The 27998-nt window shown below is 43.2% G+C and overlaps 1 protein-coding gene across 1 annotated transcript in view; it reads left to right on the forward strand.

The window, feature by feature from the left end:
* Positions 1 to 27998, forward strand: part of LOC125235017 (hepatocyte nuclear factor 4-gamma-like) — a 79598-nt gene that overhangs the window by 49007 nt on the left and 2593 nt on the right. The window contains exons 2-7 of the mRNA XM_048141466.1: positions 20914 to 21097; positions 22340 to 22434; positions 24143 to 24270; positions 25986 to 26042; positions 26194 to 26292; positions 27575 to 27695. Of these exons, the coding sequence (XP_047997423.1) occupies positions 20914 to 21097; positions 22340 to 22434; positions 24143 to 24270; positions 25986 to 26042; positions 26194 to 26292; positions 27575 to 27695 (684 nt within the window). The remainder of the gene's footprint in view (positions 1 to 20913; positions 21098 to 22339; positions 22435 to 24142; positions 24271 to 25985; positions 26043 to 26193; positions 26293 to 27574; positions 27696 to 27998) is intronic.

Genomic DNA, 27998 nt, shown 5'->3' on the forward strand with positions numbered 1-27998 from the left:
GCGGCGGGGGAGGCGGCTGGTGAACACTGGACGCAGGAGGGTTCTCGCCATCTTGGCTCGTCGAACCACCTCGTCCACGTGGGGCTTCATTGTGAGTCCTCTGTCAATGGTGACACCCAGGTACTTGACGTTCGGACTCCACTTGATGTTTTCTCCCAGGAGGCGAAGGGGTGGTGGCAGCCTAGCGTTGCCGGTTATCAAGGCTTGGGTCTTCCCGACGTTCACCGACAGTCTCCACCTGGCCAGCCATGCGGGGAGCTCGTCGAGGGACCTCTGGATTTTCTTGGCAGCGTGTTTGGCGTTCATTGACGCGGCGAAGAGTGCCGCGTCGTCCGCGTAGAGGCCCAGCTTGACATCCCCGGTGACTGGGAGGTCGTCGGTGAAAATGGCGTAGCAGGTCGGGGACAGGACACTGCCCTGTGGCACGCCCGCCAGGATCGAGCGTTCCCCGGAGATGGCGTCTTCTACCTGAACATGGAACCGGCGGTTCGTCAGGAATGAAGCTATCACCCTGACGATTTGCCGGGGGACCTGGGTCTTCAGCAGTTTGTATAGCAGCCCCTCATGCCATACCCTGTCGAAGGCCTTTTCCATGTCCAGGCAAACGGCTGCAGTGTACTGGCGCTTGTTCATGGAGTCCGCCAGGAAATGTATCACCCTTGTGAGCTGTAGTGTGGTGCTGTGGCCGCTTCTGAATCCAAATTGTTCAGGCCGTATCTCCAGGTGGGGTAGGAGCTTGCCCAGCAGGAGCCGCTCAAACACTTTGGAGAGGGTGCTGAGCAGCGTGATAGGCCTGTAGTTTTCCGGTCTTCCTCGGCTTTTCCCGTTCTTTGGGATCATAATCACCCGACCGAGCTTCCACTCAGACGGGTAGTGGCCCGAGCGCAGAATGCCGTTGAACAGCCCGGTCACCGCCACTACAGCTCTTAGCGGCAGGTGTCTTAGGGCTGCGTTTGGGATCTGGTCCGGGCCCGGGGCTTTCCTAGGGTTAAATTAGGACACTTTGTTCGGTTGTCGTTTGTTTCCTTTCTTTTAGTGAATATTTTAAATATATGATTTTGACTCATGGAGACCATATACATCTCTAAGGAGAATTAGATTAAGTAGATATACATTTTATTTTTAGTTGTGACATTTAGAGTCATTTGCACCTCTAAAGTAATTTTAGACTTTTTTTTTTGTATTTGTACTTTTTATATTAAAATTTAGTGTAGTTCTTGGTTGTAATTCGACATTTAGAGACCTTCTACATCTCTAATTAATTGTATAGAGTTAACTTTAGTTAGAACTTAGAATTAGTATATAATAGTATCAATTGTAATTTCAACTCAATTTTAAATATTTTTTTAAATACCTATGTACATGTGACGTGTAAAAGTGCCCCTGTGGCCTATTTGCTGAATAAATTATTTTGATTTTGATTTTGATTTTGTTACAGCGTCTGAGTAGTCGCTGAACTTGGCCAGGAGAAAAGAAGACCGGGTCCTCTTCGCGTTCTGGCGGCTGCTCCAGGAACCTCTCCAGGTGCTCCTCGACATGTTGGTGGTGTTCTTCGTCCTTGATGGGGTTTGGTCGGAACTGTCTGGCCAGGCATTCCGAGAAAAGTTGAGCCCTGTCCTCAGCCTTGTATTTTCGCTGGCCTTGGGAGTCAGTGAGGGGGCGAACCGGGTTCTTCGTCGAGCTAAGTTGTCGGCATAGTCGGTGGATGGAGGGGACATCCTCCTCTATCGACGAAATGTGGTTCTCCCACCTCTCGGAGTCGTGGTTTAGAAGCTCTTCACCGACCTTCCTGACTAGGTCGTTCAGTTCTGCTTTTAAAGTCGGGCATCTTGTTGTTTGCCACCTGCGTCTCGTCTCGTGCTTTCGCTTTATTAGTTCCAGGATCCTTCGCGGGAGGAGCGGGCGTCTCCCTCCGCTCTGGATGGTGAGTGAGGCCTTGTTGAGCGCGTCGTGGATGCAGGTGGTGATGGTGGTTGAAGCTGTCTCGACTTCCTCTGCTGAGGACACTGTCATGATTCGGGTGTTGTTTTCTATGGCTTCGAGGTAGGTGTCCCAGCAGATTCTCGTCCTAGGTCTGGTGGAGAACGCCTTGACCGGTAGCTCCTCCAGGATAAGGAGTACCGGCCGGTGATCGGACGGCAGGTCTATCAGCGTCTCCAGCTCCATGTTGGCGTTGATGTCTTTGTGGATCACAAAGTCTATGACGTCTGGGGCCCCGCCCCGATCGTCATAGTGTGTCGGCTCTCTGGGTCCCAGGACGTCGAAGTTGTGATCCACGGCGGCATTGTGTATGGCCCTTCCCTCTGTGGTCTGCTGCACCGAGTTCCAGGCTGGATGTTTGGCATTCCAGTCCCCCGCCAATATGACCGGCATTGGGGGACTGAGCAGGTGACGGATGTCCTGGGTAAGCGTACCAGGTCTTCCGCAGGGGCGATATATGGAGTATATCCGAAGGTCGTGGCCCGAGACTCTGATGTCAACTCCAAGCGCCTGCATGGAGTCGAGGGGCTGGTGTTCCACCGGCTGGTGTATGATGGACCTTCGGATAATGACTGCTAGGCCCCGGTAGGCTCTGCCATCGGGAAGGGCTTCCTCCTTCCTGTAAGTGACGTAGCCAGGGCATTTCAGTGCGGTGTCGGGGCGCAGGAGCGTTTCTTGGATGAGCATTATGTCGACGTCTTGCGATGCCAGGAATCGGCGTAAATGCCCTATCTTCTTGTTTAGCCCCTGCGCGTTCCAGAAGACGATTTTCAGTTTCTTCTTATTGAGGGTCTCTGTGCTGAGAGTGAAGGGCGGCTGTGAGCGCCTGAGCGACTGCGGCTAGCTGCGCCACTAGGGCGGCCAGGTCCGGAGCAGCGGCAGGCGGGAGGTTGGCGGCAGTGGTGGTGTTAGGGGCTGCTGCGGGTTGGGCTGGAGCTCCCTTTTTCTTCATCTTCTTCTTTTTCTTTTTAGATTGCGGGATTGGTTTGGCCTTAGGCTGGCCTGGCTCCTTCATCTCCGCTCTCGGTCTGGGGTCCCCCCTTTGGGTGGGGGGGTTGGCCGGGGCCATCAGGGTTGCTGGCGCCGACTCTTCCACCGTGGGCTTGGGGATCGAGGCGTTGGTGGTGGGGCCTGGTCTGCTAGGGGGGGGGCTGAGAGGGCAGCACTCCCAGCCTTGGTGTTCCTCATCTCCCTCTTGTATACTGGGCAGTCCTTGCTGTTGGCTGGGTGAGGGCCCTTGCAGTTTTTGCAGGTGCCTTTTTCGGTTCTCGGGCGCGGGCACTCGCGCGCGTGGTGGGGCTCAGCACATCGGACGCAGGCGAGCTCCCGGTGGCATCCATGTGAGGAGTGACGGAAGCCTTGGCAGTGGTGGCATTGTTTGGGCCCCCTCTTGCCCTTCCATGCCTCCACCTTCACTCCATGGATGTGTAGAAGTTCGGTCACTCCATATATCGCTGGCACGTGGTCTCGGGCTGGCCCCGCTAGCTGTATGAAATAGATACAGCCGGGGCGGCCCGCTCTCCCGTTTATTTGCTTCGCGTATTCGACTGGGTGGCCTTTCTTCTTGAGGTCGTCCATAAGGTCGGGAATCGGAGTATTGGTGGGGAGGCCCCTGATTGCCACCTTGAATCTCTTCTCGTCTTCCAGCCCATAGACGTGGAAGAGGGGGACGGTGACGGCCGGGGGTTCTCCTTTCGCTTTGGCTTCTTTGTTTATTCTGATGGCCTCTTCTTGTATCTCCGTCAGGTGGCGATCGATCAGGCGGTACTCCTCTTCCGACGCTGGTTCGAATCGGACGCCTGCCCCCATCGGTTTGGAGTACGGAGATTCCCCGAGCTTGTCCGCGATGTCCTTCAGGACCCTCGGCCAGTCGGGAAGAACTTCGGCAACGATCGGAGGGTATTTGGGTTTTTGATTTTTTTTACTACCCTCCTTCTCGTCGCCGCAAGGCTGCTCTACACTATTGCTCTTTTTAGTGTTTTCTTTATTTTTTTTGGGTGCAGTATCTTTTTTTGTTTTGATAGGGGCAGCCTTGCTGCCGGGGGTCGCGAAGCCATCGTCTGGCCTGCCGGAGCCTGAAGGGTGGGCTGCGGAGGACGCGTAGCTGGGGCCTGGGGTTGATGAGCCCGGAGTCCCTGGTCTGGGGGCTGCAGGGCGAGCGGCGGTGTCGGTGGGGGCCTGTGTGGGGCCCTGGGTCGACTTCGCAGGGTCTGGCTGTTGTCGAGCACGGAGTCGGGGGTCGGTCGGCGGCGAGATGTTGGTGCAGGACCTTTTCAGATCCTGCCTGGCTGTGGGGCTGCCGTGCAGCTTCCTCTTCCCTGATGGGGACGAGAAGAAGTCCTGCGCCTGGAGCTCGTCGAGGATGCGGCGCAGCGGTTCGTCTTCGGGCTTCAGCTCTGTATTTTCCCCGAGAGAGTAGGCCTGGAGTCTCAGGTACGCGCCCATCCATTTGTAAAAATGGAATGGCATGTAACCCGCCTCCGCCAGTTTCGTTATTAGCTCACGGGTGTGCGCTAACAACTCGCTGGGCGAGGCCTCTCCGGAGATCGGTGAGAGCGGGCGGCTGGAGAGGGCCGCGGCAGTGGCGGCGTCGGTGGCGTTGGCCAGGTTGTTGAAGAGAAGGGCGGCGAAATCGTCTTCGACGGCGGTGCCAGTAGAGCTATTGGCGTCGTCGTCCTTGGTCGGGGCGGAAAAGTTGCTAATTTGGCTATCGTCCTTCCCCGCGGCGGCGGGGGGGTCGGCTGCCTTCGGCAACTTTTCCGTCGGTAGGTCGAGAAACTCGCGTTTCGACCTACCCACCCCATCGGCGGGGACGGGGGGGGTCGCGAGTTTCTCCGTCGGTGTGGTGGGTACTTCGGAAATTGTTAATTTCGAAGTACCCGCCCGACCCGCGGGGTCGGGGGGGGGCTTCGGCCGTTCGTCGGCCATCGGGCGCAGTCGGTGTCAGGAGGCGGGTCCAGTGCGACGCATCGCTGCCGCTCGGCACCTAGCTCTGAGACTTCTTCCTAGGTGATTCTGTTTGAGCAGGGCCTAGGAAATGTGAAGTCTAGAGCCGGGGCGATCGGCAGGGCAGCGTAGAGTGCAGGTATTCCCCTCCGGCGAGCCGGGCGCTATCCGGCAGAGTTTTTCCTCAGGAAAAGTCGGCAGGATCAGCAGGAGCAGCAGGTAGCGTCCGAGCAGAGCGAGTGGATCCGGGGGGCTGTCCAAAATCCGGGGGGCTGTCCAATGGATCCGGGGGGCTGTCCTGGCTGCACTGGCTGCGCGCACTTAAATATGGTCGGCCGGCGATCCCCTCCACTGCGCCGTGCGCTGCCGGGGCGAGGGGCGCGCCGCTGTGATGACATGGCGCGCTGGTGACATAGCTATGTCACATACCCCATCTTCGTCTGGAGATTTTTACCTGGGGAAAAATCACCGTTAATCTAGATTTTAGCATTTGAAATTTGGGGGTCCTATTGGTGGGGACCAACTTATATGTTGATAAGTAGGTAACTATGTAGGTAAGTTATGTTTCTGAAAATTAGGTATGACTTCTAATATTTGCTTTACTAGTAAGCGACGCGTGTATACGTTTACTTGGTATTTCGTTGTGGGTATACTTATAATTAAGAATAGACATTAAGTCGGTGACGGTAGTTAAAACAAAACTATTTACTTTTTAAATAAGGATAGGTACATTTCGGTTGAACCACTCGTGATGCGATATAGATTCGTTTCTAAACTTTAGTTATTTGTTTACTGTGATAACTTTTATTTAGGTAAATATCCAAATATTTTCCTTGACCTAACTGCAAAAATATGATTTCGAGGTTTTGTGTTATTTGCTGGTTGCATCGGTGGTGTAAATTCTCCATGTGTTGCACTGTCCTGGAGACGCTTCGGTTTCTGTTTTAGGTATTTTGAACCTTTTCGTAAGTTGCGTCTTATTTGTAACTCGTTACGGTCCGTTTTAGCTTGTCGCTGGTTATGGTATTATTGCCGCCGGTTGGTTGTTGGTACCTATGAAATGGGATGTAGGTATATTTGCGTTTAGCTTTAATTTTCGTAGGTATCTTGGCCAATGCTGGAGTGTATTTGGTCGACTCATGAATTGGCGTGTTTAGGGCGAAGTTAAATTCCGATAGGTATTTACGAGTATCCCGTTGTGGTTTTGTCATATACCTATTGCTATCAAGGTTTCGAGTGTTTTGTTGCATTGCTTTACGTTTCTGGCAGGCGTTGCATTTTTTTACGTATTTGTATATTTCACGTTGCATTCCGGGCCAGTAATATCGTTGCATAACTTTTCTAGTGGTTTTAGCTATGCCTAGGTGTCCGGCACTGAGCGTGTCATGGTATCGCCCCATTATCTGTGACCTCCTGGCCTCCGGTACACATAATTTCCATTCCGTGTCTGGATCCGTATGTGTGTTGTTTTTTCGGTTGATTATTTTTCTGTATAGTTTTCCCCCTTCGTCGCGGTATTCTTGTGTTGTATCTGGATAATTTTGTGTTTGTATTAATTTTCTTCCGTACCAGCCTTGACTGGCTGTTGCGCTGTGCAGCAGCGCTGGCTGGCTGGCGTATACTGGGCTCCATGATGATTCGTCCGCTACCTGGTTCTGCTTTTCGTTTCTATGTCTTATGTCGAATTGGTACTGTTGTTGCCTGGGCTTCCTGGGGTAATATTTCTGCTTGACGGTCTCGTTATGCTTCATCCTTATCTTATGTTGGACGCATGTATTTCCCTTCGGGCTGGCGTCGCATTTCCTGAATTCGGTTTTTAGTATTTCTTCCAATTCTGCTTTTTCCGGTTCCGTCAACTTTTGTTGTTGTGGGTCAATTACTAGTTCTGTTACTGTTCGCGGCTTTGGATTCTCTGTTTCTGGATGTGCCGTTGTCTGGCATGGTGCTGATCCTTGTGCTTCATCATGGTGGCTGTTTGTTTCATCCTGTGTACTAGGCCACGTGATTTTCACACCTAATCTTGTTAGCAAATCCATCCCTATGATTATGGCTGATGCCATGGGCATTACACGCACCCAGTGTTGGAGCCTTATCTTTTTTATCTCTATTTCTACTCGTATGCTTGTCCGTACTTGAGCTCTCGTGCCGTTTGCGAGGATGATCCTTCGTTTTGTTTCTTGCTCTTGGCTTTTCTTTTCTTTGCACGCTTTATACACCGTTTCATTTATGTACGTGTGAGTTGATCCTGTATCTATTAGGCAACTGTACGTTGTTCCGTTTATGGACATGTCGATGAACTGCCTATTGTCGCCGTTATCCTCGTCGACGGCGGCTCCTATTGGCTGTGGTTTTCCCCACTCGCTCTTCTTTTTACAGCAATTCATGCTGAGTACCCCCAATGTGCCGCAGCTACTGCAAAACATGCGTTTCTTTGCCCGACACTATCTAGTGTCGTGGCCCGGTTTTCCACACGACCAGCAGCATGTCTTTGGGTCGTATTTTGGGTGTATCTTCGTCCCTTCGTGGTTATCGCGCTCAGTATTGGCGTTCCGGTACCGGAGTTGACTGTACCTCGGTGTGTGTATGTCCTCATAATCTGCTGCTAGTTTTACCAGATCGGTGAGGTTCTCGAAGTCATTTTTCTTTATGTAGAGCTTGTAATTTTTTTCCATGTTTTCATGTATCCTATGTAGTCTTTCTTTCTCGGTGAGTTTCCCGTATCTTCGCATTAATGTCTGCAGGTCAGTCAAGTAATCGATGAAACTTTCTCCGAACTCTTGTTTTCTTGCTGCTATCTTGACTATTAGGTTCTCCTCGTAATTACTAGGGTAGTAGTACAGTTTGAAGAGTTTTAGGAACTGGTCCCAGCTCTGGAATGAATCGGTGTGGTTTCTATACCACGCTAATGCTTTCCCTTGCATTATACGCGGGAGCGCGGGTAGTATTTCCTCCTTGTCTATACTGCTCGCTGTCATAAACTCCTCCAGTCTTTCTACGAATTCCTCGGCGTCGTCGTATCCTTTGAACGACAGGTTCCACTCCCGGATTAGTTTGGTCAACTTGTTCGCATTCATTTTTCCTTCGTCCTCTGTCATCTTTAAGGGTTTTCCTTTTTCTGGTGTTTCGAACTCGTCTGAGGTCTTTATGGATTCTGCTAGCAGTTTTCGTATCTGCTCGACTGTAAGGTCAGTCGTTGGGATATTCCTATTCTCGGCTTCTTGTATTAGCTCTGGTTTCTTTAAGTTGTAGATCCAGGATGTCGACATCTATGTACTTTATTTCGTAAACGGTTTCCTGTGGTGTTCTCCTGTCGTGACGCGTTGGGATTTAGTTTTTGACGGTATTATTGGTGACCGGATCGCGGCGGTATTTTACTTTTATGCGGGCGGGCGGGCTGCGTCGCGAGAACTAAATGAGCTATTTTCAATGACTGACCTTTCTCCCGAGTCTCCTAAGACTCCTAAATTGTGAGTTTTTCGGTTGGGCGCCAAATGTGATGTTCTGCCTGCGCAGGACTCACATATCCTCCGTGCCGGATGGGCCTGGGAGGTTTTACCGAGCTAGTCTCAGATGTGGGAGAAAGGGGGTGCAAGGCGAATAGAGAGAAACACCGATTTCACTTAACTAATCGGGCTTTTATGCCGTTTATTCACACACAAGAAATAACCTTAATACTATCGCGGTAACGCGGCTTATCCTAGGCGATACCTAACCTTCCCCGGCCGGCCGGGGTTAAACGGAATCAATCTAGGGTGCGCCGGAAGGGCCTACAACTACAGGGACCTATCGAGGGTCAGGAGGTAGGAAACCGTAACCCGGCCTAGGCGCGAATTATGTATATGTAGGGAGTGGCAGCAGCGGAGGAAAATGATAAGAAGTCTGTACGACAGAATTAGAGTATATTTCGTGCAAATTACAATATTATTAGTCTTAACTAAGTGTCCTAAGCGGTTTAGGATGAAACATTGGCCGCGGTCGATGTGGCGATTCACTTTTATTGATTACAATCGATTTCACAATCACTAAAATGCAACGGTGCACTGCACTACGTATGTCGATGGCGGTGACGCGGTGTGACGTAGCCGACGATGACGTAGCACGCGCGGTGCTTGACGTATGGTGTGGCGTCATACCTGACACCTTCCCCCTAAGCTGAGCAACTATTTTCTGAGTCTACAGAAAATGTTGCGACGTTTCGCTCTTCAGTTTGAGTTTCTTGTGTTGTGGTAGTTTTTGTGGCGGCGGCGGCGACCTTATATCTGCGGTACAATATGAATGTAAGTGCGCTTGCACCGAATAATGTAAGTGTGTAGAACGGTATCGATGTATGATAAAAAGTTGCTGTTTGAATTCGGTCAATTTCCATAGGCTTCTCAATGGCCAATTGTTGTTCAATTTTCTCGAGGTTGCCCAAGTTAATAGAGTTCATTTTCAGTATACTGGTCCGATCTTTTCCAATGTCACTAGATGTTTTCTGAGGTACGTACATAATCTTTAGTGGTTGGCCTCTGACTTTATTGTTGGTATTAATTATGGTAAACTGCTGTGTTTTCATAGAGCAATGCTGGGGTATAGTAGCGACGTAGCTTCCTGTTAACATGACGTGTTGCTCTTGTTGACATTTTAATTGCACTTTTGTCGGTTTCGGGAAACTGACGGCATAGTGTTGATCATCTAGCTCCAGTAGAGCTTCCTTGGACAGCGAGATAGGCGTGGATTTACACGTTTCATCTACCTCCTGTGTAAGTATGAGTTTATGTATGCAATCTTGATCCGTGCGTATCTGGTGACTCAGTTTTTGCTCGCAGATGTACCAATCGCCTGACTTCGGGCATTCTGCCTCCATGTACACATGTTCTAGAGTATTGGTTGCAATTAACGGATGGGGGGGGGATAAGGATTTCGTGGTATTTATTAGGTAAGGGACATAACTTATATAGATTAAACGTGCTTTCATAGATAATAGGTACTCTTAAGACGATTACTAATTTATTTCCTGAGAAATATGAGCCTATCCTAATGCAAGTATAATAGTCTCTTATATCTAAACTAAGAATTTGTTTGCTGTCATATATTCTGTGCAGACTTCCAATTATGTCTCTTATTGAGGTGATACTTAAAATAGAATACCGTAATGGTCACCCCGGCCCTGATCACGGGGGAGATAAAATAAGGTAGGAGGGTTTCAGAGGGTAGGAATCGTAACCCGGCCTAGGCGCGTAATGGCCACCCCGGCCCTGATCACGGGAGAGATAGGATATATAGGTAACCCGGCCTAGGCGCGTAATGGTCACCCCGGCCCTGGTTTGGGAATTCGCTGGTGATCGGATATCAACCCGGCCTAGGCGCGTAATGGTCACCCCGGCCTTGGTTGTTGGAGGATCAGTGGATGGGAGCGTCGCCGTGAAGCGACGGGGACGGAAAGGGGCGCTGCACTGGCTGCGCGCACTTAAATATGGTCGGCCGGCGATCCCCTCCACTGCGCCGTGCGCTGCCGGGGCGAGGGGCGCGCCGCTGTGATGACATGGCGCGCTGGTGACATAGCTATGTCACAATTTTTATTCATAATAAATATAGAGCGTATTATGTTTGTATTTGTTTTTCTGCCGACCACAAATTCAACGTTAATACCGTAACTGTAACCTATTTTAAAGTTAAATTTACTTTTCACTCGTACTTTATATGTATAGGTTCATAACAATATAAAAACATAATTATAATTTCCACTGCTTCGCAAAATCTATTTAAATCGAATAAGGAAATCGCAGCATACATGACGATTTAGTTCCGTGGTGCACCACTATTCTTAAGTTCGACGTGAGTTCGACGGACAATAGTTATTTGTTATACAAGGGGGCAAAGTTGTATTTTAACGCCGAGTGTGGAATTGAAAAACGAGCAAGTGAAAGGATTCTTTAGTTGAACCACGAGCGAAGCGAGTGGTTCGAGAATAGAATCCTGAACTTGCGAGTTTTTTAACACACGAGAAGTAAAATACATTTGCACCCGAGTGTAACACAAAACTTTTCCCCTCACTATAGCGAGGAAACTACAACGCAAAAAATGCGTTTATCACTGCTTCCAGTAGTTCCACAGGTGGTAAATCATCTTTATTACTAGATTCACCTACTTTTATCAGTTTTAAAGCAGTTAACTTGACTTTATTCAAGGTCAAATTACTTTACCCACTAGTGGATAAAATGCGTTTTTACCCGCTGGTATTAAAGGACAAAACACGTGTTTCTGAGCTAGTGAGGGGAAAAATAACAAATCTACCTTCACTTTGTCTCGACAGTTTGAATAGCCTATTTTTATATCGCTTGTTTTAAACGCACGCCAAGTCGGACTCGTCAAATTAAAGCCGCAATGGAAAACTAGTTTGACGGCCGTACGTCAGCTAATGTTTTGATGATAAAAATAGGAAAATCGTGTTTTTTATTTAATAAAAAATATTTTAGGACAAATGGTACTTACCGATGATAGGAAACACTTTGTTTAACACTCTTGCTTTTATTGGTGGTGTTTGAACAGTTAATTATCGAATACCGACCCATTTTGTATTTTTCACTGTATGTCACTCGCGGGCAGCGGTCGAGAGCAGACTGACTTGCGCGGCGAACAATGTCGCTCGCTATTTAACTTTTCCGCACGCGAAGTAGATACACTTTTTCCTTCTATCTTGATTTAGTTCTGTGTAATTAACATAGGCTGGCGAGAATTACGTGCGTACCTTAGAATTTACTTACCATAATAATATTTATTTACCATTTTATTAGCCTTGGTGTGTGACTTAGCCTTGACTGCTTGGATAGTGGTAAATAACGTTTCCGTATGTGTCAAATATTACATAACAACCATGTTGAGTTGAAATAACACAAGTATATAAGACTATAAGTGGTTTACACGTCACTTTGTTGTTTGGCTTTAAGTTTTTAAAGCAAGGAATACACTCATTTAGTATTTACCTAGTTTATCTTTCTGATACTTCTGTCACTTCTGTCTATATCGGTCTAGAATTAGAAACTGTAGCATGCCTAATTAATTGGCTTATAATTGCACATTATAGCAATGAACGAAACTTTAATTACCTATAATATTTTTATTTTCTATTTATCAAAAACTAAGTTGCCCTGTTAGTATATTAGTCAATGTAGGTAATCTTAGATGCTAAATTTTACCTACTTCCTAATTGCCTATCGTGCTGAAATGTTGCGCATATACCTATGTAAATATTTACTTGGCTGGTACGATAACCCAAGATGAGTTTTGGCCTCACAAGAGCATGCAACTTTGCTCGGTCTTGAGCGATATCGCGGCAGCTTTCGCCGACGCCGAGCTCAAGAAGGTCTACCTCCGTCCCAACGATATTTTGGGTGACCAACGGAACGGCTTCCATTTGGTCGACCCCAGTCTTTTCGAATTGGCGGACGAAAACTGCCTAAAAGTTACCCAAATTTCATGTAATCACCATCTCCTAGTAAGAGAAGTATGTAGGTAAATAAACGTCTGCAGACTATAGGTTTTATATTTACCTATGCGGATATGGTCTTATCAATTTATCACGGTCCTTACCCCCTTATTAGATAATAATTCAAGTCACATGATTTTAGCAATATCCTAGATGTCCAATGCATGTGATTTTGCGAAACTTATTATTATTAATCAACTTCAAGGATATGGCGGACTGATATCATTATCTTTATCTAGGAAAGTACCACTAATCTTAGTATTAAAGTAGAGAAATATTGGCAATGGTGATAAGGATACATATGTTTGTTACTTTTGATGCTATATCAAGTAAACATTTTTATATTAAAGGAAAAAATGGAAAAATTTACGCTTCCGGCGGGACTTGAACCCGCACCATTTTTGCAATCCGTGCAATGCTCTTACCAATTGAGCTACGGAAGCCACGCCGGACTTCGCAAATCTTTCCATGCCTATCCTTTTGTACACACGTCTTGGGGTGACGTCTAGCGCCATCTACCGACAGACTATTACATCTTGTAACGGCACTGGAGTCTCAAGTTATATTGAGAATTCACCAGTAACAATGTGCTAACCCATACTAAATTAATTTTTATTAAGCAGAAACGTCTGCTAACGATTCTAAACATTTTTATATTAAAGGAAAAAATGGAAAAATTTACGCTTCCGGCGGGACTTGAACCCGCACCATTTTTGCAATCCGTGCAATGCTCTTACCAATTGAGCTACGGAAGCCACGCCTCTATATCAAGTAGTTAATTTTTTATTTCGTGCTTCTGATAAAAATAGACGTGCCCTCTTCATTCAGAGGTTAAGAACATCAGAGACTTGTACATATCTGGGAGTGATAGTCAGGTACTTATACATAAACTTTACCTTGCCGCCTAGCCTAATAGCTACGCCTCCCATCGCCCCTCCTAGGAGGGCGGGGCACGCCCCACTGATCGGAAACTCCAAAATTGAGTAATACCTTGCATCATTGTACAAAATTGGACTTTGGACATGCAGATCGTGACTATAAACCGAGAGTTCAAAGTCCATTTACTCACTAATGTTTGTGCCAGTCACGATGATGCGAACATGTAATCAGAAATCCTAGCGGTTTGCTATAAATACTATGTGTGTTAGTGAAAAAAAGGTAATTATTGTTCGACAGAACAGGTTTTTGCTTTATCATCACAGATCTGCAGTTTTAAATCCGTCTTCTATATCTACCTATTTGGTGGTATGTAGATGAAAAGCGGCAAATGGCAATGGAGTCCGTTTGTCTGTCTAGCTTTCTCTCTGTGGAGACTTCGTGGACCATTAACAACAATTTAATACCAATTGGAAAATATACAGATATTTCTATATGTAATAAAAACAAAGTAAAAAAATTCCGTCAATTTCGTTTACATACTTTGTATTTTATATAAAAATAAGATTTTTAAACAAAATTTGGTTTATAATTTATAACGTGTCTAAAAGTTTAAGGAATAATCCGTTTATCCTTTCCAAGAAGCTTTTATTGCTTGGCTCTGACGTAATGGTGAGCAGGAAAATACGTAATCAAATAAGTTCTCCAACCACAGCTGGGTATTTGTATAGGTAGGATACCTGTCCTGTTATTTCATCATGTGATGAGACGCCACATATTTGACATATTATTTTGAAGGAAACACTCTTTTTGACAAACAGAAGCGTCGTTACTAGGCTTAGGTTGCCGCTTAAGTATAATCAAAGAGGATCGAGATTATAGAGAGTTACTGTCAAAGTAAAATGTGTAATCACAGTGCATAGACTGCCATCTCTTGACACAGACTTGAAACTTTTGAACCTCAGTTTTGACAATTTGGCCCATATTCTTAGCTTGATGTGTTGAAGTGTCAAATATTAATATTAGCGCCATCTATCCGAGCGTCTCCCAAAGGTGTAACGCCATCTAGGCCACCGTACCTTTTTCTATGGTCCTGAGGTACGTTTTTTTCTTAGACTTTATGTGTCTATACGGAGTTACATATGTCTTTGGTATAATGCTGTTACGTTAGATGTCGCTGCAGGTCCTATTGACCAATATGGTGGAAAATTTCGCTGGCTTAGCTTGGTTTAAGTCTTGGTGGCTCAGTTGTCAGAGAGCGCTGGAATATAAATCCAGATGCCGGGATTCAAGTCTCACCCAGGGCAGTACTTTTCCACTTTTTAATTTATTCTAAGCCTAGGATATTAACGCTTAGTAATAAAGATAATATTCAAGGGATCCATAGCGCTCCAAATTCAAAATAACCGTCGTCTGTGCATTATTTGTTATCAGTAGATCCATTACACAATATTTAATTTACATGACGTCCTATCCAGGATGTCGTTTGGTTGGTGTTTACGACCGAGATTCCTGCCTAATGCGCTCTTCGTCAATACAGTTATCTAATCTAGCTCGTCCATTCCGCTTTCAGCCAATTATAGCTGTTTCTTGTTTTGTTGTTGCAGATGTACCTTCTATACGTGTTCTATACATTGACACTATGTCAAAACTTTAATGAAGTCTGACAGCCACTGACTGACCGACGAACCGGCAGCGTAGCCAACGTTAACGCTTCGTAGCGAAACTGTCACTGTCGCACTAATTTGGAAGGAGATAAAAGAGACACAAAGGGTTTCGTTTTGTTTTTGAAGGTAGCTCAAGCGATCGTCACTTTGCTGAAAAATTACTTTGCTTATTTAGGTTCTGATATAACAAAGAGAAAACTATTTTTTTTATTACACTCAGCAAGACAGTAGGTAATTACTTCTCTGTTATGAAATAAAAAGACCGGCCCTCACATTTTGAAGTACCGAGTAGAGTACGAGTTGCATTTTGTACAATTAGGACACGTAGAGTTAGAAGCTTGGCTCTATGTGAGATCTGACAGTATGAGTGAGATGGGTGGCCACATATCATGGCAATATTTTAGAAGAAAATGTTTTTCAGTACAGATGGTGCTTTTTTACGCACTAGTGCAAGAAGTGGTTCATTATATGTCAGGTCGAAACTTCGGAGGGTCATCTGTACTGAAAAACGTCGTACGATACACGTGCGAAAAGGAACTTCTTTTTGCCGCACTTGTATCATGATGTAGTATTTTGTAGGACCTCAAACTAAGTTTGTAAAAATATTATGACCATAAACTGTGCATTATTACCTATAAATAGAAACGCCCTGATTTGAGGCTTGATATTAATCTCAGTGCCACTTTACAAAAAACAACAGCAAGACTGAACACATCGTTAATACCTAATGCATAAAAACAAGCGGTTCTTCTAAATGACTCTACAGACATTGTGGTTTCGAATAATATACTCATTAATTACTATTTTAAAGCTTTGTTTTTAACACTTTTTATTCAGGAACTAGTAGTCAAAGTCATAACAAAAACTTCATGTTAGAAAACTTAATATACTCGTAATGCCATACATATTTATTTTGAGAATCTTGAGATCTTACTTTTCTTTTCAAGGAAGGATATTTTCTCAAAAATGCGATAAAAGTTGGATGATAATTTTAAATCATATATGATCTGAGACTTCTGAAATGTGATGAGAAGGAAACGACACTAGATATTTAAGTATAATTATGTCACCACTGTAAACCTATATTGTTGTTCATCTTTAATATCAGATGTTTTACAAAAAACATTGAGGTTAGTGGCATTGTTTATAAACAAATAAACTAAATGTAATTTTTCATTAAAATTCCTCATTAATGAACTCTTAATGTGCCATTACGAAATGTGTTGTTTTTTTATTATTATTATAAATGGGCTTACTCTTGGCCACACCACAGACCAGTCAAAGGCAAAGATGTGGCCTACGATGGAGTGAGCTCGCCCAGAAGATGCCTGTTCACTCTTGTTTATGGCAAAATTATCCAGAAAGAGAGTAGAACGCCATATTTTGACAAGTTTCGAGTGCTCGCTATGTCTGTTAGACCCTGAAATTCCTGATAGCTGTGTGTGTCCTTTGGTCAGACACTGAAACTCCTAATTACTCCTAATAGAAATGTGATTTTGAGGACACACGTGTGTTGGCCGACTGAAGAGTAAGGTAGGTAAGTAAAGCATGGACGGCGTCAAGCCGCCCGCGATAGCTGGTGACCCGACCTGAGATAAACACGTCTCGCGAGACTCGAGAGCCCCTCTTTCTGACTCGGTATCTTTATTGATTTCTGGGCCAAATATTACTCATGAGTTTTTTTATTCTCATTTTCAGCCTTATAGGATTTCAGACGCTACAGATGGAGAAGTTACTAACCTAACCACAAAATTAAAATTTACCCCGACCGCGACATAGTAGACCGATTTTCATGAAGCATGGCTAAGAACACTCCCGACTAATTCAGCTTTCAGACAAAAAAAAACAATCAAAATCGGTTCATCCGTTCGAGAGCTACGATGCCACAGACAGACACACACACAGACAGACAGACGGAAAAACAGACAGACAGACACGTCAAACTTATAACACCCCGTCGTTTTTGCGTCGGGGGTTAAAAAATAGAAAATTGTCTTCATCTTCGAATTAATATTTTTCAGTACAGATGGTGCCATTTGCCCGCACTGGTGCGCAAAGCGGTTCGTTTGTTGTCAGGTCGAAACTTCAGAGGGCCAGGCCATCTGTACTGAAAAACGTCGTACGATACACATGCGAAAAGGAAAATTTGTAGTTGTGTCGATTTAAAGGGTGGTTTCCCTTCGGTCGTGTTTTAATTTATCATCTCTCTTTTCGACCTTCATTTTTTCCGCATAGGAAGTCGTACTACTCGTCGTACAAAAAGCAATCGAAGTTATATTTTTCGCACAACACAAAAACCTACTTATATCTATAGGTATACTGCACATTTTGCAGAATTCACCTAATGTTTACGTAGGTATTATTATTTAAATCATACCTATTTACTTCTCATCAATCATACCTATCTCTCGCGGCTTATATGGATGACCAACCCCCTTATCTATATCCTGCAAAGGCATAAAGAAAAACAGCTGACAACAAAGGAACAAAGCGAGTGCGTATGATCTAATTAGTCACAACTGCTTGGCTAAGTAATATGCTGTTATGGTAAAAGTTGTTCAGCTGCGAGAGAATGATGCGTCGTCGTGCGCGCGGCGCATCCGCTGCACTTCCGATAACGCGTGAGTCAACCGCGCGCCGCCGGCTGATCTCCAGCCTGGGTCATTCATAGGTATTACTGTCTCATCGCCCTGTCAGCAGTTTTCGCAGTTCGTAATTCGCAATGTATAGGTGTCGTGGTCACCGTCCTCTGTCAGTCGAACTAGCGCCGCGTATGAGACAGGTCGCGTCCGGCCACCCGACGCCGCGACAGTAAACACGATTATCGCCCGGCTGCGGACACCAATAGTGTGATAAAAACGAAAACAATACCCCGACGGATCCGCTTGGTGCCCGGTACCCTCGAAGTGTTATTACAGTGATTTAAAATAACGCGTATGGCTTATCATTCGGAGACTTGTGTGTCAACAGTGATAACAGTGGCGGTGACAGTTATTTCGGCACATTACATCACCTGTTAATTGGTCGAAGCTATCAATCGCGTATCGAGGGTAGTCGCGTCAGTAGTGCTTAATCGGCGGAAGTGGCAGCACTTCTCTGTCGGAGGTGCTAGGAAGATGCCAGTGTTCGGTTGCGAGATGCTGACATCGTCCGAGCTCTGCCCCATGGGGTACGGAACGGCGCCCGAGTACATGCTGCCGGGGCCCGCCATGGCCTGGGACAAGCCTCAGGAGAGGCCTACCATCAGTTTCACGCATAGAAGTTTGTCGGAAGAGCTGAGTCGCCCGCCGTTGGCGACCACGGTGTACAATAATAACAGCGGAGGTGGGTTTCATGAAATTGCGATTATGTAGATTTACGCCCATTGATCGCATAGTGAAATAAATTGATTTATAGAAGTCAAAGAGTTCGTAGATCGAGACCCTTTGAAGATATTTAAATTAACCGGGCGTCGTTATTGTATTGTGTTGTGTTACAAGTACCTACACATGGAGCAACGTCAATGTCAATATACCTTTATATTCTAAAAAGGCAGATGAAGGGTGAAAAGTTTAAATCAGTGAATACAATAACTTGATATCATTGTTATATACATTATACCTTCAAAGTTTCCAAATAACTAAGTACCTACTTAACCACATATTTAGGTATTTATCATTGTAGCACGTTGGTGAGATTATGGGTTGTTTTTTGCCAATATTCTCTTGGATACAATATCGTATCTAAAATATTTAATAAAATGTTATCGCTGAGGCGATAAAACTGACTCGAATGTAACTTAACACTTCATTTTGCGAAAAATTAGACGTGTTTTTCAAGCAATTTTGTGAATATAAACCAGGCTGAATAGGAAAAATCACATCATTAACCAAACTCGAGTACCTATATGAATAGAATAAGTATGTACATCCATCATAAAACTATGCACTTAAATAATTACATTTTGTTATTTTTGTTTTTGTTATTAGGGACCTGATTAAACTACTTATCTGTACCTATGTATTAAACTCGTTCATATAAGGAAATATTTTTTTATTTAGTTAGTTTATTTAGAAAACAAACAGCCATTTACAAATACGTTTTACAAAAAGATATATAAATCTAGGCCTAGAGTTTCCTACATTACAATTACTACAATTAATTTCAAGTAAAGTAAAAATAGTAAACAAAAATTATACACGCAGTAGTTACTAAATATAGTTAAATATTGTACAATGTACGTCACTACTCCATCAATATCAAAATAAATGTTAAAGCTTTTGGGGTTTTCCGTAGTTGAAGAGTTTGAAGACCCTCTGAAACAGACAGCATAGATGCAGGCATCTAACATGTACCATAGAACAAGTCTGTATGCGAGAGAGAGTTACCTGGTTACTTAATTCATGTACTTTCTAGAACTATGTTGTCTATATTTCATTAATCCTGTGTGATTATACATGTAATATCCTTTCATGATCACTAAATAAACAAGAGTATTACAGATCTAAATAACTTAACCATGTTACCATGGGCTCATCTCTATCGTCATATAAATTTACATAGCAATAGGTATAATATAAACAATTATCAAAAAGTGGTCGCCGAAACCCGCACAACACAAGGTTCCCAAACCTGCCTGCTGACGCCAGTGTCGACTCGCTGACGGCATGGCGATTGAATATATTATGTTCAAATACCTAAATAACTCGCGAAACTTTATGTCTCACCTGCTAAGGGCGTTACACACGGCGATCATAATATTTTATGTTAAGATTCAAATACTCGCTATACAGTTTGAATGGACTGTCAGAGACATGTTTTTGCCGATTGCATCTTAGATGAAGAACATACATACCGCATGATCGTCAATAAGAATCTTATATTAATTACAAACGACTGAACTTACAAGGATATACATAAAGGATTTGCAGAAATAAATAATGTTTATGTTTCTGACGTGTAATGTATAAATGTGCAATATCAATAAATATGAATATGAATATAAAATTACAATGCGGATTGCGGATATAATATCGCAACTGAACATTGCATAATATTGTATAGGTACCTACCCAAGCATCTCAAAATAAAATGTTATACTTAGTGTCTTTGCCATGCCTGACGTTCTTTAGATCGTCTCCAGTATCAGTAGACCTTGAAATTAGTAACAATCGTACTTAATTATATATCTAACGTGCTAGTTACACTCAATGGTTTAATTGTTTGTTACCATACTACCTACATTGCCTTGCTAGTTTATCGAGCTATAAAACTATAAATGGTGTGATTATCCTCTATAGCCAATGTGTAAAAAACGATCTCAGAATGATGACTGTCTGTATTTTCCTTATTCGAAGATTGTGTTTCCAAATATACGAGTTATATTGTTTATTTAAACCACAAACAAAAACAACACTTCATTGTCATTTTTTAGTATGTTGCTAGCCGGATACCTACCTACTATACTGTGTAGATCTAGTCATAATAACAATCTGCAAAACATTATTCCAGGGAAGATATATGTTTGGTTTTATCAACTGCTACCCCTATGATTTCAGCTATATAATAGTTTCCATTAAAATCTACGGTGAACAGGTGCTACACTGCGGTGTCATTCACTGGTTTCAAAAGACAACATCTTTAAGAGTTTTAAAAGTCCGTGTTTAGTTATACCGGGATCTGGGCCGTAATTGCCCTCTTGTTTTTTGTCGAGCATGTTCCATGTACTATCAGCTGCAAAAGTGCGTGGAGAATTTATCAATGAATTCATTCATAAATTCTCCATGCACTTTTGCAGCTGATAGTACATCTAAATATCGGAAGCTCGATTAAAAAAAAGATAATAACTTCTAATAAGTATTGAATGGCACATAAGGACGGTCTATATCCCATTCAATATAAGTCTAGAAATACATTGTTGTCGTGGCCAGAACTTAGAATTGATCATTTACCTGTACTAACACCCATGCCTAATTCGGCCATTTTTATTGTCGACAGACAGCGACATGCAGCTAGAGACGAGCAGCAGCGAGGCGAGCGCCGGCAGCTCGGCGGCCTTGTCGCAGCACTGCGCCATCTGCGGCGACCGCGCCACCGGCAAGCACTACGGCGCCAGCTCCTGCGACGGCTGCAAGGGCTTCTTCCGGCGCAGCGTGCGCAAGAACCACCTCTACACCTGCAGGTACCAACATTGCTATCTCGAACTGTCCGCGCTTAAGCATCCGCCACACATAAAGCGTTTTGATAGAGTAGCGTTAGCGGAGCGCAATGATAGCGGTGTGCCGGAGGAACGCCAGCGTTCCGCTCGCAATCCTCGCGCATTCCGCTCGCAATCCGCGCTCGTTAGTTCCCGCCGGCGTCCGATAGGCGCAGCGCCTGCGTTCGTCCGGCGCACCGCTATCGTTGCGCTCCGCCTACGCTATCAAAACGCGCATGTGTGGCCGAGCTTTTAGTCATGCCCTTACACTTTGGAGAAAAGAGAGAAAACCATCAGTTGCGCACGCTACACATGAAATCCCAGTATCATCTGCTGCCGCTTATGTTTGTGTTTAAACGTACACTTGTGTTGAAGTTTGGTCGTGATGAATACGCAGCGGCATATAGCGTCGAATGCGCAGCGGCATATGTATTTGTTTATTTACCTACAAGTGAATAATTACTGGAATTTGTCTTCTAAATATGGCCAACTTTCAACCTAAAATAGCGTTAAACTTCCGACAACTTTTACAATCAATTGAAGCAAATAGGACGTTGTGTTTTCTAAATACTACGCCTGCTGAATGATGTGTTCAGTTTAAGATTATCCTATAGGTAGCTAGGAACACCACTATGTAATGGTGTTGATGCCAATATACCTCTATAATATACTTATAGAAGTACAATACCCAGCAGTGTACTTCTGTATTATAGAGGTAAATTGCTGTTACTTAAACTGAGAGCACTCGACATAGCAACCACTCAGACACTTGTACGCACACGTGCGTAATGAACTCATGACATATGTAAAACGTACTTGCAAGTTAGTATGTCTTTACGTTACGTAATTGCTAAGTATGAAAGTGTAAACGAGCTTCATAAACTTAGCCGAATAATTATATGTATTTACAATAACAACTGGCATTACATTTTAATAGACAGCCAAAATAGTGTCAGTATAGTAAAGAGGATATTTCACCCGAATATTATAATTATTTATTCGTTTTTAATTTTTTAGTCTTAAGAATTTACTTTGGAGTTTTATGGAAATCTGGTCCCATATCTACTCGTATAATATGCCATACCGTTATAAAGGAAAACTAAAATATATCTTTGGTAATCATATTGAAACAATGCGCGAAATTGCCAACGATGTCGATGTTTATTTGCCATATAAGCAGTTTGAAATGAAACTGTGTTTGTAATCGTACGCTGTTTTTTATTTCAGGTTCAGCAGAAATTGCGTAGTGGATAAGGACAAAAGAAACCAATGCAGATATTGTAGGTTAAGAAAATGCTTTAAAGCCGGCATGAAGAAAGAAGGTAAGCACATTTTATTTAACATTCATTAATATACCTATCAATAATTATTTCAACGTATAATATTTAATATGAAAAAGACTAGGAATCAGTGGAGGGAAATTTTAAAAATTTAACTATTTGCTATGTAGCCGATGGATAATGCCTGTTACCGAATATTTTCAATAAATTAGAACAAAGCTAAAAGTTCCGTAGCTTATTTTAATCCTAGGGACTACATGGTCCTAGGGACTCGGGCTACGAAGTTGATATTAGAAATAGATTGTTATACAAGATTTTTTATACAATTTAAAAATTAGGGATACTGTTCTCTGGAACTCTTAACAGCTAAGGTATACATGATTAAAAATAGTTTATTTACTACTTCGTCATTCATAAAAAGTAATATGTTTATTTTAAGTTTGTCTGCGGAATAGAAAGTACCTTTACCTAATGAACTGTAAAGTAACTAGACACATGGAGGGCTAAGGTCGTCAACCGATAGCTCTTGCTGGCTTTATTGCGCGTCTCAAGGAAACGTGATTACGATATTAATTTAATGTACCTATTTACTTTAATTAGCTGTCATCAACTATATCGCAAACAACATTTCGTAGCAATTAGCTTTAGATGTCATTACATTGTAAACACGCTTATGGATAGGGACCGACGTTATTTGTAAACTCATTTATAATGAAATCATTATATGTTTAATTGTTGAAATATTGTTTTGACGTAAGGGGAGGGAAAACAGTGCCAACTTCCTTACTGTTGTGACAGTAATTTGTTACCATTCATGGTAAAGCCCAATGAATCATAATGTTCTATGTATTTACAATATAATCTACTGTTTCCATAGGATGTTTGTGTGATGTGTTTTCTAAAGTAACACGTAGGAAACAATTGCACCAACTACAGAAACGGATTCAGCAGTGAATTATGAATATAGAATAGTAATTATTTGACACACTCACAGATGGTTTGGTGCAACTGACACTTTGTAACACTGACACATTGCGGTATTTGATTAGTGTTCGGAATTCTATGTCATCTAAATAGTGCGTCTCAATCTCAAATCGCATGCGAGTTCTCGTACCGTTTATTTTAAGTTTAAAATAAAATGTTGCATCCCTCTGAACACTTTCAATGCATTCAATGGAATGTAACTGACGAATTAATTTTATGACGATCATAATTTAAAACCTGTAAACTATGATTGCCATAAAACTAATTTGTCAGTCAATGAAACCAGATCGATTTATTGAATAAGTTTAATAAGGAATGCAATTTGTATAAAATGTTGTTTTGATGTTATATTGTTACTGCAATTTCTATTTTTCTGTTTTAAAGTCTTACAAACCGGCTGTGAGATGGTTTCAGAATATTGATAGTTTTTTTTAATTGAGGCCAATGCCAATGTATAGTAATCGTCGTCTTATAAAGTGAGAGTAGATTATAGTTGTAAATGTGGTTATCACTTTGGCTTTGCTTATATTGATATTCCTTGGGGTCATAAAACAATTTGAACGACACGTATGTTGACTACAGAAATCAACTGATCCAATGTCCGAACAAATGCTACAATATGACAATCATAGACAATGGCACTTAAGGTCTATAGTGTCATACCGTCCAAATTATCCATAACACTTTTAAATTTTATCAATGTGGATATTTCTCGAGAATGTCCCTTATGAAATGTGATTAATACTTAATACTTATAATTTTACAGCCGTCCAAAACGAGCGAGACCGGATCAACTGCCGCCGGCCGTCGTACGAGGAGCCCACGCAAGCCAACGGGCTGTCAGTTGTGTCGCTGCTCAACGCCGAGCTGCTCAGTAGGAAGGTCATAGACGAGGTGAGTCCACAACTCCACAGTCTCAAAAGATTAAAACACATGCACAACCAATTGGAACCCTAGGCCACTGAAGGACTATGTCGTAGTGACGTTATTAATCAGATTGTAAGAAATCTCTTTCTGCTTGTCATTTTGACATAGTTGTAAAGTGGCCTAGGGCATAGATCAAATATAACAAGATCATACCATCCCATACATTAAAATGCGACCGCCTAAGACCGCGCTTACACTCCACCACACATAGATGGCGCCACAAAAAAATGTCTTGTAGCTTTCGATTATACTTGTAGATGGTTTTAAGTGTCACTTTTGACATAGATTTACGGCTCGGAATTGACACTTAATGCCAATCTACAAATAATCTGTGGCAACAAGGCATTTTTTAGGCCCTAGGCAATAATTAAATATAACAAGATCATACCATCTTGTTATATTTAATTTATGCCTAGGGTTCCAATTGTTTGACTGTACATACTCATAGATGTCACCTTTACATAATATATATGTGCGACTGCGAATCTACATTACATTATTTTCGTTTTTGAACAGATGCTATCGTATCTTATGTCCATATATGTACATATTTGTTTCCAATGGTAAGGTGCCCAGAAGGCTAGTCACATTGCCAATGGATAACAAGTTTACAACGCTGATCCGCTGAGCAAAACATTGACCAGCCCTCTGATCACCCGAAGATAGAGGCGTTTACCCCTTTTGTTATAATATAAGCCTTATAAATTAGTATCGTACATATGCAGTTGAAATGATATAAACTACTATTTCGATACAACAAATCTATTTGATGAACAAATAAATGGAATATGTCTGCAAATAATCATTTTATACAAGTTATAAAGATAAAGTCGGTTTGGTAAACAATGCTATCAATTTGTGGCTTTCCGTCTGGAATAAAGGTATTTCCCTTTCTGAGTTAGATCGAATAAGTGTGTAATTGTGTTGTGTATACTTCTCAGAGTTAACGTTTTACTTGTATCAAGTGTTGAATAATTCAGAAAAAACTTATCACCAAGTTTACGTATTAGTCTAATTTATCTTTATCGCTTTTATGTCAAAACAAACAAACATTGCACTCAAAATAAGGTTTCTCATAACTATGATTTAACTCTTTAACGCATGACCTTGACAAAGATCATGCGTTTTCGATTATTCAAATTTGAATTTTGAAATGCTGTCAATAGAGTAAAAAATGCATGATGCATATATACATCACTATGCATTTAAGCGTTAACGAATACGACTACTTCACTTTCTTAAACTTTCCCCACCCTTCACTTTATTTGAAAATATTTTGTCTGTTTTATCTTAATTGATATTTTGCTTATACGTGTTCGATGTACTCCTCAATATAAGGTCTTCTTATGAAGAATGAAGAACTCCAGGATAGTACTATTTTTCTTTTAATTAACTTAATAACTAGGTACAAGTAGTTTAGGTATTTTAATGAATCTATAGAGATATATGTGTAGCCGCTTCGGCTGTAAGGTGCAGTCTAATGTAGGTACGCGGCGCGGGGACCGTGACGTATGTGTGTGACGTCATGTGTCGTCAACCGGTCTTCGTACGAGTACTTGGGTAAACGCATATATGTTGTGTTGTGTGAACAATACGCATGGAGGAATTACTGCCAAGCCCCAGAAAATGCGTCATTATTTATTTATTTACTAGTAGCTGATGTTTATTTTGTCCTTTTACAGACCATCAACGTGTCGGACGCAGAGATCAACAACCGCAAGCTAGCGAAGATAAATGACGTGTGCGACTCCATCAAACAACAGCTACTGATCCTGGTGGAGTGGGCCAAATATCCCCGCCTTCACCGAGCTGCACCTCGACGATCAGGTACGAATCGAAGCCGTATTGTCATATTATACCAGTGAGATCAACAATGGTAAGATAGCGAAGATAAATGACGTGTGCGACTCCATCAAACAACAGCTACTGATCCTGGTGGAGTGGGCCAAATACATCCCCGCCTTCACCGAGCTGCACCTCGACGATCAGGTACGAATCGAAGCCGTATTGTCATATTATACCAGTGAGATCAACAATGGTAAGATACCGAAGATAAATGACGTGTGCGACTCCATCAAACAACAGCTACTGATCCTGGTGGAGTGGGCCAAATACATCCCCGCCTTCACCGAGCTGCACCTCGACGATCAGGTACGAATCGAAGCCGTATTGTCATATTATACCAGTGAGATCAACAATGGTAAGATAGCGAAGATAAATGACGTGTGCGACTCCATCAAACAACAGCTACTGATCCTGGTGGAGTGGGCCAAATACATCCCCGCCTTCACCGAGCTGCACCTCGACGATCAGGTACGAATCGAAGCCGTATTGTCATATTATACCAGTGAGATCAACAATGGTAAGATAGCGAAGATAAATGACGTGTGCGACTCCATCAAACAACAGCTACTGATCCTGGTGGAGTGGGCCAAATACATCCCCGCCTTCACCGAGCTGCACCTCGACGATCAGGTACGAATCGAAGCCGTATTGTCATATTATACCAGTGAGATCAACAATGGTAAGATACCGAAGATAAATGACGTGTGCGACTCCATCAAACAACAGCTACTGATCCTGGTGGAGTGGGCCAAATACATCCCCGCCTTCACCGAGCTGCACCTCGACGATCAGGTACGAATCGAAGCCGTATTGTCATATTATACCAGTGAGATCAACAATGGTAAGATACCGAAGATAAATGACGTGTGCGACTCCGTCAAACAACAGAAGCTGCTGATCCTGGTGGAGTGGGCCAAATACATCCCCGCCTTCACTGAGCTGCACCTCGACCATCAGGTACGAACCGAAGCCGTAGTATCATGCAATTTACTTAACAATCGCATGTCAGCGAAGATCAGCGACGAATGTATATTCATCAAAAAACTTGATATATGTCAGTCAACAAAAGTGTCGCTCATTCTATTCCTGTCAGCACCTCTAGCATAACTTGCATCCGCGAGTTCGAATTTCTCAAATGTATCGACGCGGAATCAGCTCTAGACGACCAAAGATCGCTCGTTAGTAGGAAAACGCTTACGCGTCGTCGCCGCTGAACGCATGCGTACGCTAACGAGCGATTTTTGGGCGTCGCTAGATTTGGGAGACCCTTAACCCCTTATTCATAAACCTACTCAAGCCGATGAAGTTCGTTTGTCCCTTTCCGACGTATTGGTGTGATAGAAAAGGACAAACGAACTTTATCAGCTTGATAACTTTCGAGTACGTTTATGAGTTATGTACTTTTATACGTGATTGTTCTTGCTAGGTGGCGCTTTTGCGCGCTCACGCGGGCGAGCACCTGCTGCTGGGCTGCGCGCGCCGCTCGCTGCACCTAAAGGACGTGCTGCTGCTCGGCAATAACTGCATCATCGCCAAACACAACATCGGTCAGTACCTACTTACAATGCGATAGCAAAATTACTTCCTTCATCTACTTATGTACGGATGTGGTACGACGCCGTGATCGTTACTTTATGACGACGCATTCACATACTGTCACATTCGCGCTTCGCTACTGAAAAGACTTTACCCTTTATAACGTCACGCCTGTCGTGTGTGCAGCGTTTAAAACTTAACGCGTTAAAGAACACCTTTTAAAGGGATCAATTCAATTTATAACATTTATAAATTCCACTCATGAACCGTGGAAAAATGCTGGCATGACGCAAAGAAGAAGATGCTCGTCACTT

This window comes from Leguminivora glycinivorella, chromosome 16 (assembly GCF_023078275.1).
Source record: "Leguminivora glycinivorella isolate SPB_JAAS2020 chromosome 16, LegGlyc_1.1, whole genome shotgun sequence".
Taxonomy (NCBI): domain Eukaryota; kingdom Metazoa; phylum Arthropoda; class Insecta; order Lepidoptera; family Tortricidae; genus Leguminivora; species Leguminivora glycinivorella.